This window comes from Sylvia atricapilla, chromosome 5 (assembly GCF_009819655.1).
Source record: "Sylvia atricapilla isolate bSylAtr1 chromosome 5, bSylAtr1.pri, whole genome shotgun sequence".
In the NCBI taxonomy this organism is placed as follows: Eukaryota; Metazoa; Chordata; class Aves; order Passeriformes; family Sylviidae; genus Sylvia; species Sylvia atricapilla.
In genome coordinates, this window is record NC_089144.1 from 64,620,477 (window position 1) to 64,637,739 (window position 17,263).

Consider the following 17,263-nt stretch of genomic DNA (forward strand, 5'->3'; position numbering starts at 1 on the left):
AGATGATGTTGTCTGTGGGTACAAGTTCTTGGAGGTGTGCAGGAGCATCCGAGGATGGCAAGGAGAGGGAACTCTGCAAACCTGAGACACATATAGAAACAGGTGGTTTTATTGCAGGGGTGGTGGGTAACAGGGCCTGCCTACAGCCACCAGCCTCGGCTGAAGGGAAGGCCCAAGAACAGAGAGAGGGAGAGAGAAAGAAAGCTAAGAGGTGAGAGCAGGGTAAGAGAAGTGGCAGGGGTAAGGGAGGTGAGCAGGGTAAGCTAAGAGAGTAAAGTAAGAGGCTGAAGTCCTTGTTACAATACATTATATCTCCTTTTGTGTTGAATATTCTGATTTACATAGACCAACCCGCACGAGATACAAAACCTACAGACTTTGCATACAGCCTATGAGAACTGCATTATTACCATATCATTCTGTATTCTAAACTCTAAAGACTACTTTTCTTATCTACCTTTTCCCTGGATACCTTTGGGGGCTACTCCCTTGAGCCCCTTTGTTTGCTATCACCCAACCCATCACCAGCGAATCACTGTCTTCCTGCCTGCCATGCCTACATCTCAAAACTGGCTTTCATTTCCATTTCACTCACAGGTTTTATAGTTTTAGTATCTCTTGCCAGGCAATCATATTTGTAGGCTTCAGAGGTGAGGTTCTCCATGCCCCAAGCACAGGGATGATCTGTGCTGTGCTTGCATGGCTAGCTGGACAATGCCACCACCTTCAGTGGATCCATTTCTCTGCTCCCCAGAAGTAGGTCTGGCTCATGAGTGGAAATGGATTTTCCTGGCCCCGACCTGTTGTGCCACCAACCACTGGTGTGTGTGCCAACAGTCCACATAATTTCTCATGGCACAGACTGAAGAACCACAAGCCTAACAGCTACTGCCTAACAATTACACTGCTCTCTGGTGGCTTCTTTAGGAGGAATTCCAGGAATTCACAGAAGGGCCCTGCCCTCCATTAGCAGCAGCTGCTATTTGATTATTGATCATTATTATTGAGTGCATGTTAAAAATCTGTTCTGCCAAGCTATCTCTTGCTTTTCACCTTTTGTAATCAGCCACCCACCTCTGACAGTTGTGGGAGAGAAGCTGTAGAAGTTAATGTGGCCTCTCTCTGCAATGCTCCCCAGCCCTTATAATCTGCTTTCCTGCTCCTCCATTATGAAGGCCTAAGAAAAGGTACTGGACACTTTGCAAACCTGTAAAAATTCATGTTCTGATTTCCTTTCTAATAGCTCAAAGGAGAGGAACCTGTGAGCCTACCCAGCACCCTTGTTTCTTCTCAGTGCTGGGTCCCCAAAGTTACATTTCAGCTGCCGTTGTGCAGAGCCCATCTTGCCAGGATGAGTTAGAGCTAGGCTGAAGTAGGGCTCTATGCTTCTACACTGTTTTCTTTCAAGATTTTTAGGCTGTTCTGAAAAGATATTGTTTAATTTAGGAGACTGATGTGCTGAACTGAGCATAGGGCTTTTAGTTACCAATATAAAAATGATTCCCTAAGAACAGACATTCATTCTTCTTCCTCAGCTGCTCCAGCAAGGGGTCCCACAGCTCACAGTGTGATTTGACTTTGCCTCCTTTGACTGCGGAGTCCTTGACTGAAGAGCAATTGTTGTGATCTGCATTAGGCCTAGCAGACTGACTGCTGGACGGAATGAGAGGCACCAGCAAGCAAGCCATACTTAAGTTTTGGCTTCCTTGAAACTTGGTCTGGGCAGACATCACCTTTTTGGGCAATGAATGAGGCAAACTGTATAGAAACCTCTCCGTCTGAGAGGGGTCTGTTTAGCAGAGGAGGATGGAGCAGCTAAGGCAGTGCTGTCTGTTGTTATATATGCCACATGTATCTGTGGCAGCTTGGCCCTGTGGTAGTCATTTCACTACTATGGGTCACAGTATGACAAGGGGACTCTTGTCCCTGAAGCAACATGTTAGGAGTTCAGAAGAGTCTCTCTATCAGAGAATGACTGAAGTTCAGTGTTAGTGTCAAGCACTGGGCCTGTTTGATGTCAGTATGAAGCTCCTGGGTCACAGTTTAAACACCTCACACTGCGTCACCACAGTACAGGCGGTTTCCATCATCAGTAATGTGTCTTTTGGGGGTAGTCAAGGATGCAGCCGTACCTCCTTGATTTCGACTCCTCAGAGATTCCCAGCAAGGCCAGGAGGCTGCTCGCAGCTCCAGACCCTACGGCCACCGCCAAGCCCCGGCTCCTCTCTCTTAGCGAGCCCGACGCAGAAGGAGGCGGAGGCGGCCCAGGGAGGCGGGCAGCGGGGCGGTGCAGCCGGCTCGGCAAGCTCTGCTCCGCCCGGCCAGCTCTGCTCCGCCCGGCCAGCTCTGCTCTGCTCCGCCCGGCCGGCTCTGCTCTGCTCCGCCCGGCAGCGGTAGGAGGGGGCTGGGGGCTGCCGGGGGCGCTGAGCGGGGAGGGAGCCGGGTCGGCCGTGGCGCTCCGAGGGCTGCTCTCGGCGCCGGGCAAGGGTCGGTCCCCGGGCTGCGCTTCCCGGGGCCGGGAACAGGACCGGGACAGGCGTTCCAGGGCGCCCCGAGGCGAAGGCCCGGGTGTAGCGGCGGGCCGTGCTCGCCCAGGGAGGCCTCACTCGCCCCGGGCCCGGGGGGACCGCAGGGCCGGAGCCCCGCTGGGCACAGGCAGGACGGCCCGGGGAGGGCCACCAGGCTGTGCCAGGAGCCCGGGCCCTCAGGATAGGGCAGGTCCGTGGGCACACCACGGAAAGCCAGCCCACGGTTATTTGTCAGGATCTGGCCCGGCGAGGGCCGCTGGGATCAGGGACAGCCCCGTGATCAGCAGGCAGGGCCACGGTTCCCGGGGCGAGGGCATTTCTGATGGAGACCGGCGCTCCTGCAGCACTGCCGTGGCTGGTCCTGGGCTGAGCTTAAACATACTCATGGGGAGCCCCAGGCTTGGCCGATTGGGACCATCAGGGCCCTGATAGCAGGCCACTGCCTCTGTTCTCACTCCTTAGAGAGGTATGGGCTCACCAGAGACTTGCCGTTGAGTGATTTAATTGCTGTGTGGTCTCAGGGCTATTTAAGGGAGCAGACACACAAGACAAGTCACTTGGAAGGGGATATGACATGAGAGACTTGTAGATAGGGATAGTCACGTTACCCGTGGCTTAGGGGTAAAAGGGAAATGTTTAAACAACCATTGGAGGGTTGCCAGAGGCTGAGTTCACTCAGGAGCTGGTGCTTGAGCAAGGGTCAGTGATTGCCAGGTGGATGAGATGGTTTGAAGTCCAGCAAGTGCCTGGCAGGTAGTGGACCCACATCCCATGCAAAAGTCCCTGGCCTTAAGGGGTGCACAAGTGGGTGGCAGCAGTGACCTGCTGTGCAGCATGGAGCCAGCTGCTCTCCCAGATGAGCCAAACAGTGGTGTGAAAGAGAAGCACCAAGGTAAAAAAGGGCAAGGTGGTAACAGTCTAATGCTGGAGGCAGCATCCTTATTCCTCAAATTGTCTTTTCGGTCCAGGACAGGTGCCTGGCTGACTGCAGCTATCTGGGGGAATTCTGCATCATTCCCTCTTGCTAGATCTCCTGTGAGTTTTGGTCAGGTTGCAGCTGCTGCAGAGACAGAGAGAAGGTTTCCTCCTTCTGCGCAGGAAAGCTTATTTCTTCCTAGGAGCATAGCTAGTATGTGCTGGGAGGAGGATTCCCCAAACAGGCAGTCAGGAACGGCAGCTTGGGATGTTGAATGGGGAGCTATAAATCAGCAAGCTGCTAATTAAGACCACAGGAGACTGGTGAGTTACTGAAGACGTGCATTACTCTTTTCAGAGCTCTAGACCATTAACAAGACCCCTGGGACCTTCTCCAAGTACGTGACTCTCCAAGGATATCCCTCTGTTTTGGGCATGTTCACAGAGTTGAAGTTCCTTGTGCCTTGGGGACATGTGGCAGCCAAGGCCTGGGGACACTCAGAGGGACACCCTGTGCTGTGTTTGCATGGCTGGCTGGACAATGCCAACACCTTTGACAAGCTTATTCCACTGCTCCCCAGAGGTAGGTCTGGCTCATCAGGATGACTTCTGTTGTGTGGCCAGGCTACACATCTGATACTTTTTCCCTTTCAGACTGTTATTATGTAGCGATGGATTTTTCTGGCCACGGTTTGTCCTCCCACCGACCTGCAGGCTGCCCCTACCACTTCCTAGATTATGTGACTGATGTGCGCCGGGTGGTAGCAGGTGAGTAGTTGAAGGAACACCTCGAGGGGGTGCTTGTGCAGGGGGTGTTGTGTTGGTCCTGCTCTTTCCAGCAAGCAAGCAGCATTTACTGCCAGGAGAGAAATCAGTTCCTCCTGCTTCTCAGTTTGATATTAGCCAGTGCTTTGTGACTGAATAAGCATCCCTCTTTCTCACTGTTTTGGGAAAGGAGGAAACTGTAAGCCCTGAATCTTTCTGTAGTGTTTCTATACTAAAAAAGCAGTAGTGGTGAATGGGGGATGCAACTAAATAGTTTTGCCAGGCTGGCTTTTTTGTAAGCAGTCAGTGATTGCTTCTGTTTCTCCCTGTTGGCAGTTTACTACTTGCTTTAGTGTCATACCAAGAAGTCTGAAAGTCAAAGTGTCTTGTACTTCTAATAACTCCAGATGTAACTGTCCATCTGTACACTTGGCATGTGTGGTTTTAGGTCCCCCATTCAGTGCATAAAAGAGCCTCTGGAAGCTCTCAGATGTTCCAGAGGATAAACCCCATCTTTCAGTGAGGTATATTTCAGATGGGCAGCACTGATAAAGCTGTATTTTCCTGTAAGTCTCCCGGAGTGCCCTAAAAATGGACTGAAGAGCCTGATGTGCTAAATGGTGCAGAAAGCTTTCACTTGGAATCATACTTCCCTCAATGCAGCGGACCTGGCTCTGTGTCCTCACATGTCTTGCAGAATGCCCTGCAGCAGGATGCTCTGTCAAGGTTTCTCTCTTCTACCAGATGCTACCCAGTTAGGTTCCTCTGCTTCTTGCCACTCTCAGGTCTGGCAGTGAATGGGACTTTGCTGGAGTTTATTTGACACAGAGAGAGAGCTTGAGAGCTGTATGACTAAACTGCCGTGGAAATGAGGTGGTGAATGCTCTTTTTCTTCAAAACCGGCCTACTTAAGCCACTTAGTTTCTGGATTAAGAAGCAAACGTGGCAATGCAAAAGCCCTCCTGGGAGAAAGGGCCCCTGTGAGCAGAGAAGCAGCCCAACGGTGCTGCTCTGGTTTCTAATACAGCTCTTGTCTGTTTTTCTGTTGCCATTTAGCATTGCAGTGGAGACGGTTCACCCTGATGGGTCACAGTATGGGTAAGTGGCTCTAGTCCTTGTAAATGGTGAGATTGATAGAAATCAGTAGATAATTAACTTCCAAGACATGCTGCTAGGAGCTGGATAGGAATATTTATTATATTATGCCAAGTATGAGGTCTCTGCTGGAGTGATTCAAAAATCTGTGCTCATGTTTGAAACGCCTGTTTTCAAGACCCTGTAGTACAGACAGTGGTAACTTGCTGTGAGCGTTTCCCCCACTCACAGGAGGGAACAGTGATTGGCAAAGAGGCGTGGTCTACACAGGAGAATTCACAGCAGGCCGTCCTGCCTGGTCCCCACAAAGCCTGGAACAGACAGCCCATTTGATGGGATATAAAGCTGGCTGCGGGGAACTGGACTCTAGGACCCATCCCTTTGAGCTTGGAGTATGATTTGATTTTGCCACAATTTGGAGTTTGCTTCCCAGGGCTGTTTTGGTCACAGCTAATAGCACCTGCACACCAAGGCGTTTTAAAGAGTAACTCCTCCTTGACCTTTGCTGCCTGAGGGAGGTGGGAATGGCACAAGGTGGGGAATACAGCAGGTAAACAGCCCTGGTCTCTTACTTGCATGTTGCAGGTTGGGAGAGCTCTCCTCTGTACTGAGGCTTTGTCCCAAGGTACAATGCACATTTTTATTTCTGAGGCAGCTCCTGCTGTGGGGAAGGTGAATTTCTGTTAGAAGGGGCTGTTCTGTGCATTACTGAGCACCCTTTCCTCCTTTGCAGGTGGGGCTGTGGCAGGAATGGTGAGTAAAATATAATTTCTTCATGGGGTTGTGATTTCTGCAGCTGCAACAACAAATGGGAAAGGAATGAAGGGACAGGCCTGGATCTCAGGGGAGGAGAGGCCCTTCCCTGACTCCTCTCCCATGCAGCAGGATAAAGACATCACTCAGTGCTCAGCTTTTCATTCTCTTGTTGTTTCATCTCTCTTCAGTTCTGTTTTCTTTATCCTGAGATGGTGGACAAGCTGATCCTCCTGGAAAGTCTTGGCTTTCTTCTAGCTCCAGAGGTTAGATCTCATGTGTCCTTCCCTTCAGTTTTTTAAAATACAAAAATAGATGGGTTTTTTCTTCCCCTCACTGGTTCAGAGAAAGCACTGGTGTGACCACTTCCTGGCAGATCACACAAGTCCCAGGGCTCTTTCTTTTGGCAGGCACTGATCTGCTCCTTGTTGCACAGACTGAAGTCTGTCCTTAGGGTGGCCCTTGGGACACACTTGGTAGAGCTCTGCATCCTGCAGTCACTTAGCACTGAAATTTGTTTGTCTGTGCCAAGCCCTTGTACAAAGGAAACTGGAACCTCTGTACAGGCAACTGCCAGCTGAGGTTATCTTTTTGCCAACAGCTTGTTGGATGACCTGGGTACAAGACTGGTGGATTTCTTTTTCTGTTCCTGGCAGTTCATAAAGCTACATTCCCAACTTGCCATCACTGCTGCCAGATGCTGGAGCTTTTGCTGGCAGTAGTGGGACAGAAGCCCTAGGTCAGAGAGACAAAAAATACCAAACTTTGGAGAGTTGTCCTCAACTCAGAAGTGAGGTAGGAAGACTTAAAAAAGATAGCAAGGATAAAAAGTTGGTAAGTTCATTATAGCTGTATTAATGTTCCCTTTCTCCCAGAAATGGGCATTTTTAATAAGATACCCATAACTGGTACCGGTTCTGAGGGATATTGAAGGTGAAATTCCTTCTTCTGCTCTCCAATCAGGCGTAAAATCATTGAGAAGAAAGGGGTACTCCTCTTCCCTACCTCTCTGTGTTCCAGGACACTGAGGCCTGGCTGAAATCAAAACGGAAGGTGATTGACAGACTACTGAGTCTGGAGGCAAAGCCGCCAACTCCCAAAGCACGGAGCCCTGAAGCAGCATTGCAGAGGTGGGCTCCCATCCATCCTCTTCATTTACTGCCTGCCCTCACCTTGACAGAGATACAGCTGCACAAATGAGAAAGGAAAACTCTCCCAGCATTTCACCTTTCAAGTCCTCTTCTGGAATCCCAGCAAGACCTTTTGCTTCTGCTGCCAGAAGCTGCTGCTTCTTCCTGCTCCTTTCCGAAGCAGCCTGAGAGCTCACTGTCACCTTGTCATGCCATTTTTGCTTCACTTCCTTCCTTTTTCCAGCTTCACAATCTCTCTGCCATGTCTCCATCAGGCTTTTAGAAGCAAACAGCCATCTGACAGCAGAGGGCGGGGCAATCCTGCTGCAACGAGGAGCAACTGAGACACCCGCTGGTAAGGGGCCGTGTGGTGCTGGGCCACTGCTGGGTGTGCAAAGGGACTGGTGCCAACAGCCATTGTCTTCTGCAGGGTACAGGGCGCCCTAGCTACAGATTTACACAGCCTGAATGGGATCAATTAACTCTGGAGACAGTTCTCCATTCCCAGCAACTGGATTTGGTGCTCAAATCCTAGAACAGCTAAAGAAAATAAATTAAAAGAAGGAGAAATCGGAATCAATCCTACTCCTCCCATCTCAAAAAGTCTTGGGCTGACCCCAAAAGTGAGTTAAAACAGAACAACTCCTGCTCCTATGAAACATGAAAACCTTCTGTTTTTTCTTTCCAGGGCTGGTGTATAACAGAGACCTGAGAGCCCATACGGTGAGCACTGCTCTTCTGACGTGCCCCCTTGCCACTTTGGAGCCCTGAGCTTACAGAACACTCAGACAGAGGATGCCTGCTCACTGAGCTGCATTGTCCCTGACTCCACTCAGTCACTTACTTTCTGCTTCCCTAATTCCCTCGTCCTAATAACATATCCTTTAAATGCTGCTTTTAAAAGAGCCTGCACTTCATCATTGATTCAGCTTACAGAGTCACTGGAAAACGTTACCGTTTGTTTTTTTAGAAGTTCCTCTGCCCCAGGGGCTCCTGGCCACATTTTCCTGCTGTTCTAACTCTTCAGGCAGCAGATGGATGAATGCTTTCTGTCAGCTTCTTTGTCAGGTGACCTGAATAAGAAGGGGAGTGAAGTGAAGTCCTTAGGTTTGGTATTTTGATAGTTTTGTGCCACGTTTGAACAAACAGGGCCTCCTCTACCTGTGCTACAGCCAGGATATGGAAGCCAGGGCAATGTACTCTCTCCTTTTTAGTAAAAGGATTCTTAAAGCTTTTCTCTGAGATCATTCCCATATGTGCTGCAGCCCAGCAGGCAATATATATGCAGCCCTGAAACACAGCTGGACAGAAGGAGCCTTTGCAGAGCCAGCTACTTCTTTGTGTAGCCTGGATGCTTGTCATGTCCCAGCATGGAAGCTTCAGGGCCACAGTTACTTCTACCTTCAGAGCCACTTGTGCACACCCTCTGCCCCCAGCTGCTGTCCCTGGCCTTTGACATTTTCCCTCTCTTTGCATCTGCAGCAGAGTCGAGAGTTCTTCACGGTGGAGCAGTGTGTGAAGCTCCTCCAGAAGATCCAGGACCGTGTTCTCATCATAGTGTGAGTGAGACACAAACCATACCAACCCTTGCTGTCTCCCTCAGTGGATGGAATGAAGGCTAGGAAGGAGTCCTCTACTACCCTTTCCTCTACATCAGTCATCCAGACTTTTGGCCAGCTGGTGTAGCAGTACAGCTTCACATATGAGAAGTTTCCCACCACTGCCCTGGGTTGGGCAGGCTCCTGGAGAAGCAGAGAGCAACTGGAGCACCCTTCCAGCCTGGCACTCTGCTTTCAGGCTGGGATTCCCTGGTGCAAGGCTGACTGAGGAAACGCTAGTCCTGCCCCACCTTCCTCATGCTCTTGGCTTCACACTCCCACCTCACAACTTCCCACTCCTTGGCACTACAGCAGGGGGCCATCCTGGCAAATCCATGACCCTCCACAGCACCACACCGACTTGCTATCCTCCTGACCTGACTCTAATCCAGTCAGCAACCCAGCCTGCCCCCTTCTCCAGGCCCCAAAACCTCCTGCCTGAGCAAAGAGATGAAACTACAAGTCTTCATCTCCTCCAACTGCTTCTGAAGCCCCTGGTCTGACTGAGCTCCTGCTGCAAGATCTCTCCTGTGGCACCTGAGGCAAACACCTCTGGAGACAAGGCCAGTGACTTGCAGAGAGTCCCACAAGCTGTTAAGCTGTGTGGGTACACAGCTTATTCTGAAAGTTATCCGCTGCCTTTTCCTATCTCCTTGGAGGGCAAGGTGTGCAGGGCTCTGGCTACTTTGGCTTGTGGTGTGCTGTTAAAAGATTGTCTAGAGAACAAGAAGTGCTAGCAGTTGAGAAAAAAGTGCAATTTTGGCTTCCCTGATCTGTTTTAGTATAATAAGAGGTTCAGGTTATTGCTGCTTGTCCAGAAATGGAACATTGTGATGCAGTCAAGTCCTCTGGGCCATAGAAATGCCTTTGAGCCTGGGATGTTCCCTTGTCCCATCACCAACACAGTAGGAGACAGCATGATCTTAGCTCTGCAAGACATCTAATGCTGACTTCCCCAGGGCAACTGCCCTGGTATCTCCCTCTCTGAACAGGGCATAACCTGGTTAAATAAACAGCAAAGAGAGGCAGAAGAGACTGAGGGGAGATGTGAACTCTAAGGAAGGAAAAAGTTAAGAGCAGAAGGCAGAACAGGGACAAGGAATGATGCTCTCAGACAAGCAGCAGAGCTAGCCCTGGGAGGATAATATTTAGCCAGTCTCCACTGATACCACTAGGCAGGCACCCAAGGTTTTACACAGATAATGTGATAGAAAATAGCTGCTTAGCCAAGCTGTGCAGTGCACTCTGACTATCACGTATGATCCTGTCACCTGCTGTTCATGAGCAGCCTGGAAAGGAGTTGCATCTGTCACCCTACTGTCTTGGGGACCCTGCTTCTGCCCAGGACAGTCACAACGACAAATGGGGGCACACTGGGTGCTGTACTGAGCCTCACTTGTTTTTCAGATCACAAGATGGACTCTTGGTGCCACACAACCTACCCAGCAGAAATCACTTTGTGAAAGCCCTGCAGGAGGCATTTGAGTCTACCCTCAAACAGGTGAGAGTGAACTTCATCCTTGCATCTCAATTTGCTACCACCTTGGGAGAAGCAGCTGGGAAGCAGCTGACCTTGGTGCACACCCTGCACTAGGTCATCCACTTTGTCCTGAACAGCACAGCCTCAGGTGGGGTGGAGGAGGAGGAGGAAGATAATTTTTTGTCTGCTGCCAGTCCTAAGTTAGTACTGCCCTCTAAACCCAGCTCTTCCCAGGTCCTAATATCTCTGTCCTGCCTTACTTGCCCTGGGCCTTCCCACAAGTGTCACACAGCAAGCAGTGTGTCCCTGAGGGAATACTTTCCTGGCCCATATCTTCTTGTGTCCTTTCTCTCCAGCACATCCAGCTAGCAGAAGTGCCTGGGAGTCATTTTGTACACCTGAATGAGCCTGAGATGGTATCTGGGATCATCAGCAACTTCCTGACAGCACGGAACACCAGGGCCAGACTCTAGGAAGCCCTCACAGCTGCAGCAGTCCAGAACTGGAAGCTAACAAGCTCCAGAATTGTCACCATTCCTACCTCGTATCCAACCTGAGAACATGATAATCTTTCCTATGCTTCGCTCACCGCAGGGTGGAAAGGTCTGCCAGGGGTTCTCTGAAGGAGAGCAAAGTATCTCATTTGCCTGCCAGAGGGAGAAGGAATCCTTGCTCTGCTTCCAGCTCTGTGAACACAGGGATAGAGGCCCAGAGTGGCCTTCCCCTTGGCTTACTCCAAACTTGTACCCTGAAATGGAGCAGAACGCAGGCAGAGGCATCCTCTGTGACAGCAGCAGCACCACCAGATTCGGCACTGCTAGAGGGGTGGCTCATCTTGCCTTGTCTCTGAGGATGGTGCAGACAGGCTGCTCCCAGGATTTAACCTGCTGAAAAACAAGGGGAAATGCTCTGCTTCTCTGCTTATTTCCATAGATGCCTGAGCTCAGAGGGCCTTAGGTGTCTCTGTTCTACTGTGAGAGCTACTGGTTTTTTTAAGAACCAGCTTAAGGGCTCACCTGTGCAGAGAATGTCCCTGATCCTCTAGCTGAAGCAGCTGGGAGAACTACAAATTATGGAAAAGTTGGCAGAGGTGATTTCTGTCCTAAATAAATATTAATGTTATAATGTTAAGTCAGTCTTCTTGACTCTACAGGAGAACTCTTTCAGCGGCCACTCACCCAAGCAGCTAAAATCCATCTTGGGAGGCAGCAATTTTTACACTGCCTTAGGTAGGCCATATTAAGGATCTGCCTCCCAATTAAACTGATACAGAGAGCCCACTGAAGCAGGCAGGCCTGTCATCTCCACAAGCACTGCAAACTGCATTTGCAGTCAGTTTTTTAGGAGAGGGTAAATCCATTTCATCTCAGCTCTCTGGAATTTACCACCACTTCCATCTTACATTCACAGTCACATCTCTAGTGAGGCTGCAGGTAGTAAAATAAACGTGTAAAAGCCTGAGGCTGGCTGGGTTACTTAGCTCTACCACTATGTCCAAAGCTGCACAAATGCTATAGAAGCAGTACAAAAGCACTGCCCCAACACCTAAACATGCCTGCTGCCATTATTATCTGCCTTCTGTGGGCTGGGGACAGGTTAAGTGGAAACAGGGCAGGGAGAGTCTGGTTTCTTCTTCCAAACCAGGCTGCTCATAGTGGCATTTGTTCTTGTAACAGTGGTGGGTAGCAGGAATTTCCCGTGGCCTAGACATGGCTGCAGAGCTCCATGCACAGCTGGATGACTGAGCACTGCAACAGTCGGCCAGGCAGGAAATCACCAAGAGAAGGAGTAGGGTTCTCTACCAAACCACTGATCTTTCCTTGTGACAACAGGTCACAGTGAGGTTTTTCCTAAAGTCACTTCCCTCCTTGTTCCTTCAATAAAATGTTCAAAGGAGCACTAGGTTACAAGTCATGATTTTTACCACCTCAGCACACAAGAAGCTGTTTCCCACAGGAGATGGGGGAGTGGGGTAGGGGAGGGGGAGAAGAGAGAAGCATTCTCATGTTCTGGAAACAGTAGCAGCAGTTTATTTACAGTTCTTCAGCCATTCTCTGCCCCTGCAGTGGCTGCTAGGTCAATCCACATCCTCACCAAGCTTTAGGAGGTGTGGTTTTGGGTGGCAGGGAGATACAGGTTGTCACAGGATCTGCCTCAGCCCTTTGACCTGAGCACTGTGAGAAGTGGTGCCTTGGGGCTGAATGACAGAAGAGCAGGAGGATACTGGTGCAAGTAAAGGGAACTCTCCTCCAGCAGCAGGGATCCCATTGCTGGCATCTCCCATTTCAGATCCAAGGGTAGAGGCAACCCAAAGCTGCCTCAGTTCCTCAAAATCCTTTTGCAAATGGAGTCAGTGGGCATCTCTCCTACCCTCTCCAGCACAGGCACCTGAAGAACAGCTCAGCACAGCTTAGTATGGCCGAAACTTGCGCTGGGCTCGCATCAGTGCAATCCTCTGCTTGTCCTCCTCGAATTTCTTCCTCAACTGGGCAATGTCTAAAATACAGAGAAATAGGTCACATGAGAGCATCAGATCTCCCTCTCCTGGGAGCTTCACTTCCACACACCGGAGGGGCTGAGTCCCAACAGCCACAAACACACACACTTCCCAGAGCAGGTCCTTTTACACCTCAGCTGAGTGCCAAGCTGGTGCTCCAGCCGTTTATCTCTGGCAATGCTGCAGCTCCCTCCTGGGGACAAAACAGCTAGTTTCCCCCTTCAATCGCCGCCTTTATGCAGACTGAATAAGCACCTCTTGTAAAAACATAAGCTACACACCCTCCCACAGAGTATTCCAGCGGCCCTTGCTAGGACAGGTGGTGGCAAGAGGCCATTCAGATCCAGCCAGCCAGCTGCTTACTGGCAGCTGGACACAGCCCCCCAGAAGGCAGAAAGATGCTCTTTGGCTCTCAGTCTGAGAGACGAGAGACACGGGCAGGGCAGGAGGAGACTTGCACACTCACGCTCTCTCTTGGCCTCACGATGCTGCCAGGCATAGAAGTTGAGCAGCTCTTTGCGGGCCCTTTTCTGTTTCTCCTTCTCCAGCAGGCGCAGGTTGGCAGCCTCTGTCCGGGGCAGGCCAGGCTTCCGGCCCTTCCGGGTCACCTTCACCCAGCCGTCCTCGTCTGGAACACCTTCCTCCTTGGCTGCTTTGGCTTCTTCCTGGGAGCACAGAAGGGTCAGGCAGCCCAGTAAGATGCACAGCTTAATGCACAGCTGCCCACAGCCCTTCCTTAAACACAGCAAAGCTCCTGCTTCCACACAAAATTTAAAGGAAGGGATGGAATCAGGGCAGCAGGCATTCAACTCTCAGTCATAACATTGCACGTCAGCCACAAACCAATTTATTTGTGGATATCTATTGTAAGCCCTAGAGGAAGGGTCAGGTGTTGCAGACCAAACCTGGGTCTGACCGCCCATCAGCAACTGGGAGTAAAACTCCTCTGCCAAACAGAGGGACCCTCAGCTCTTACCACTATGGCCAGAGCATTGGGAAATTTCTCTTGTTCCCCTCTGCCCCAAGAAAACTGCTTAGCTGGGTTCCCTCCCTAGCCTGGCCTCACCTCTGCCACCTTTTTATCATAGTCTTGCATGTAGGCATCCACCTCAGCCTTCAGCTCCTTCGGGTCCACAATGGAGGCTGCATAGCTGGCGATCCACTCTGAGACAGAGAGGGCACAAGTCAGCAGCAGCTGCTGTTAGAAGCAGGCTAGTGTGGTGCTTTTGGGCAGCTCTAGAGTGAAATCTAGAGTGGACTGTTCCTGTCTGTGTTCAGTTTCTCCTTTGCCACGGTTCAAACTGACTTGGCTGTGAGCACAACCAATATGCGATGGGAAGAGTTTGCAACTTGCCCAGGCAGAAGTGGGCTAGCCCTTACCCCAAGAAGCGCAACATTCAGGGCTGTGCTTCTGTCAAGGGGTTATATGTGAAGTGCTGTCAACTTGACAGACATCTGGTGCCTTTTGCATGAGTCTTGTCTCCATTTTGAGGACAAGATGCAGACAGTATCTCTGAATCTATGCAATACTTGAAAAAATGTCAGGAGAAAGGACCCTTTCAAGTGTCCCCACTCTCCCATAGGGTCACTGGACCAGACTTCAACAGATGGCTTAATAAGATTGCTACCCAGTGAATAATAAAAGCAAACAAAACACTGAACATCCCCCAGCTTAGAACAAAATGGGACACGCAGGGTAGAATTCAGCAAACAATGAGTACAGTTCTTCCCTGGCATTAGCCCATAGAAAGATAACTAGAGCTGACATACTTCTAATGCCAGTTTTCACAGGGTGGTTCTCTGTTGATATTAGCAAGGGACCTTTCTGTGACAGAGCCTTGGCTGCCTGGACAGCTGCTGGTTTCCTGAACACCACGTATGCTACTTGAAATCCCTAAAGGAAAAAAAACACCCAGGTGAGTCAAATACGTCAGAGAAACTGGTATTTAGAGAAACTGGAGCAAGGAACTGCAGTACAAATAATTTTTAAAAATAAAACAAAAATCAAACCACAAGTGGCAGTAGGGGATAGCAAAAAAACAAAACAAACAAACAAACAAAAACAAACAAACAAAAGAACAACAAAAAAAACCACCAACAACAAGACAGTGCAAACTTAAGTAAGTAATGCTGTCACCCAATGCCCCATATGGTTTCCTAGGCCTCATATTCTGAAGAGAACCATTTAGTAGTTACCATCTTTTCCCACTAAAGCATCAGCATTCCTCTCCCCTGCCCAAGCTTTACCTTTAGAGTTTTCTGGTCGAAGAATTTGGACGTCAGTTTATCTTTTTTCTCTCCTAACCTTCGCTTGCCACAGATGTCCACAGACTGCACATCCCCACAGCAAGAGAACAGCCTAGACAGAGAGTCCTTGACACAGGAGAGTAAGAGAAAACACGCGGTACAGCAATGCAGAAGTGATGCCGCCCTCAAAGAAGCCTGCAGAGCTCTCGGGGCGGCTCCCCGGCCCCAGCCCGGCCCTCCGCCCACAGCAGCCCCGGGGCTCCCCAGGGCCCTGCCATCGGCCCCCACTCACCGGGCCGCAGTACGGGGGCACATTGAGGACGAAGAGCGTGCGGCGAGGCGGGTGCGCGGTGTCGGCCCCTTCCCGCACCTGGTGCTCCTTCACCAACAGGCAGTGGGCCGAGCGCTGCCGCTCCGCGAACTTCACCGTCAGAGCTGCGAGAGACGCCCATTCTGAGAGGCCGCTACCGCCCCGGCCCCGCGCTGCCCCTCACCCGTGTATCCCGCCGGCCCCTCTCCCGCTGCCCCGCGCTGCCCCTCACCCGTGTATCCCGCCGGCCCCGCGCTGCCCCTCACCCGTGTATCCCGCCGGCCCCTCTCCCGCTGCCCCGCGCTGCCCCTCACCCGTGTATCCCGCCGGCCCCTCTCCCGCTGCCCCTCACCCGTGTATCCCGCCGGCCCCTCTCCCGCTGCCCCGCGCTGCCCCTCACCCGTGTATCCCGCCGGTCCCGCTCTGCCCCTCACCCGTGTATCCCGCCGGCCCCTCTCCCGGCGCCCCTCACCCGTGTATCCCGCCGGCCCCGCTCTGCCCCTCACCCGTGTATCCCGCCGGCCCCGCTCCCGCTGCCCCTCACCCGTGTATCCCGCCGGCCCCTCTCCCGCTGCCCCTCACCCGTGTATCCCGCCGGCCCCTCTCCCGGTGCCCCTCACCCGTGTATCCCGCCGGCCCCTCTCCCGCTGCCCCGCGCTGCCCCTCACCCGTGTATCCCGCCGGCCCCTCTCCCGCTGCCCCTCACCCGTGTATCCCGCCGGTCCCTCTCCCTCTGCCCCTCACCCGTGTATCCCGCCGGCCCCTCTCCCGCTGCCCCTCACCCGTGTATCCCGCCGGCCCCTCTCCCGGTGCCCCTCACCCGTATATCCCGCCGGCCCCTCTCCCGGTACCCCTCACCCGTGTATCCCGCCGGCCCCTCTCCCGGCGCCCCTCACCCGTGTATCCCGCCGGCCCCGCTCTGCCCCTCACCCGTGTATCCCGCCGGCCCCGCTCCCGCTGCCCCTCACCCGTGTATCCCGCCGGCCCCTCTGCCGCTGCCCCTCACCCGTGTATCCCGCCGGTCCCGCTCCCGCTGCCCCTCACCCGTGTATCCCGCCGGTCCCGCTCCCGCTGCCCCTCACCCGTGTATCCCGCCGGTCCCGCTCCCGCTGCCCCTCACCCGTGTATCCCGCCGGCCCCTCTCCCGCTGCCCCTCACCCGTGTATCCCGCCGGCCCCTCTCCCGCTGCCCCTCACCCGTGTATCCCGCCGGCCCCTCTCCCGCTGCCCCTCACCCGTGTATCCCGCCGGCCCCCTCTCCCCGCTGCCCCTCACCCGTGTATCCCGCCGGCCCCTCTCCCGCTGCCCCTCACCCGTATATCCCGCCGGCCCCTATCCCGCCGGCCCCGCTCTGCCCCTCACCCGTGTATCCCGCCGGCCCCTCTCCCTCTGCCCCTCACCCGTGTATCCCGCCGGCCCCTCTGCCGCTGCCCCTCACCCGTGTATCCCGCCGGCCCCTCTCCCGCTGCCCCTCACCCGTGTATCCCGCCGGCCCCTCTCCCGGTGCCCCTCACCCGTGTATCCCGCCGGCCCCTCTCGCGCGGCCCCGCGCTGCCCCTCACCCGTGTATCCCGCCGGCCCCTCTCCCGGTGCCCCTCACCCGTGTATCCCGCCGGCCCCTCTCCCGCTGCCCCGCGCTGCCCCTCACCCGTGTATCCCGCCGGCCCCTCTCCCGGTGCCCCTCACCCGTGTATCCCGCCGGTCCCGCTCCCGCTGCCCCTCACCCGTGTATCCCGCCGGTCCCTCTCCCTCTGCCCCTCACCCGTGTATCCCGCCGGCGCCGCTCCCGCCGTGTGCCCCGTGGCGGCCGCCATCTTGTCCGCGCGCGGCGGCGCAGGGGCCGCCGGGAGCTGTGGTTCCCCGGGCGCGGCGCGGCCCCGGTAATGGCGGCGGCCCCGGGGCTGAGCTCGTGTAAAACTCAGGCACCGTCTTTAATGTGAGAGACG

General features: G+C 53.2%; 2 protein-coding genes across 2 annotated transcripts; one reads left to right on the forward strand and one right to left on the reverse strand.

Moving 5' to 3' along the window:
• Positions 1 to 2,355: 2,355 nt before the first annotated feature.
• Positions 2,356 to 11,395, forward strand: SERHL2 (serine hydrolase like 2). Its single transcript, XM_066319833.1, has 12 exons — positions 2,356 to 2,393; positions 3,802 to 4,026; positions 4,098 to 4,211; positions 5,265 to 5,306; positions 6,037 to 6,056; positions 6,248 to 6,322; positions 7,077 to 7,186; positions 7,462 to 7,541; positions 7,875 to 7,909; positions 8,669 to 8,745; positions 10,192 to 10,285; positions 10,621 to 11,395. Exons 2-12 carry the CDS (start codon positions 3,879 to 3,881, stop codon positions 10,735 to 10,737), a joined length of 912 nt encoding a protein of 303 aa, XP_066175930.1. The 5' UTR covers positions 2,356 to 2,393; positions 3,802 to 3,878; the 3' UTR covers positions 10,738 to 11,395.
• Positions 11,396 to 12,271: 876 nt separating this feature from the next.
• Positions 12,272 to 17,254, reverse strand: RRP7A (ribosomal RNA processing 7 homolog A). Its single transcript, XM_066319840.1, has 7 exons — positions 17,080 to 17,254; positions 15,301 to 15,443; positions 15,009 to 15,134; positions 14,532 to 14,655; positions 13,828 to 13,925; positions 13,228 to 13,426; positions 12,272 to 12,760 (listed from the first exon to the last, which is right to left on the reverse strand). The coding sequence occupies exons 1-7, from the start codon at positions 17,129 to 17,131 to the stop codon at positions 12,675 to 12,677; spliced, it is 828 nt and encodes a 275-aa protein (XP_066175937.1). The 5' UTR covers positions 17,132 to 17,254; the 3' UTR covers positions 12,272 to 12,674.
• Between the last annotated feature and the right edge of the window lie 9 nt (positions 17,255 to 17,263).

Coding starts and splice junctions, on each gene's coding strand:
- SERHL2 (XM_066319833.1), top strand. CDS start 3,879: ATGTTCACAGAGTTGAAGTTCCTTGTGCCTTGGGGACATGTGGCAGCC. Junction 7,187..7,461: donor CCTGAAGCAGCATTGCAGAG/GTGGGCTCCCAT, acceptor TGTCTCCATCAG/GCTTTTAGAAGCAAACAGCC. Junction 10,286..10,620: donor TTGAGTCTACCCTCAAACAG/GTGAGAGTGAAC, acceptor CTTTCTCTCCAG/CACATCCAGCTAGCAGAAGT.
- RRP7A (XM_066319840.1), bottom strand. CDS start 17,131: ATGGCGGCCGCCACGGGGCACACGGCGGGAGCGGCGCCGGCGGGATAC. Junction 15,135..15,300: donor TGCCCCCGTACTGCGGCCCG/GTGAGTGGGGGC, acceptor TCCTGTGTCAAG/GACTCTCTGTCTAGGCTGTT. Junction 12,761..13,227: donor TCGTGAGGCCAAGAGAGAGC/GTGAGTGTGCAA, acceptor TCTGTATTTTAG/ACATTGCCCAGTTGAGGAAG.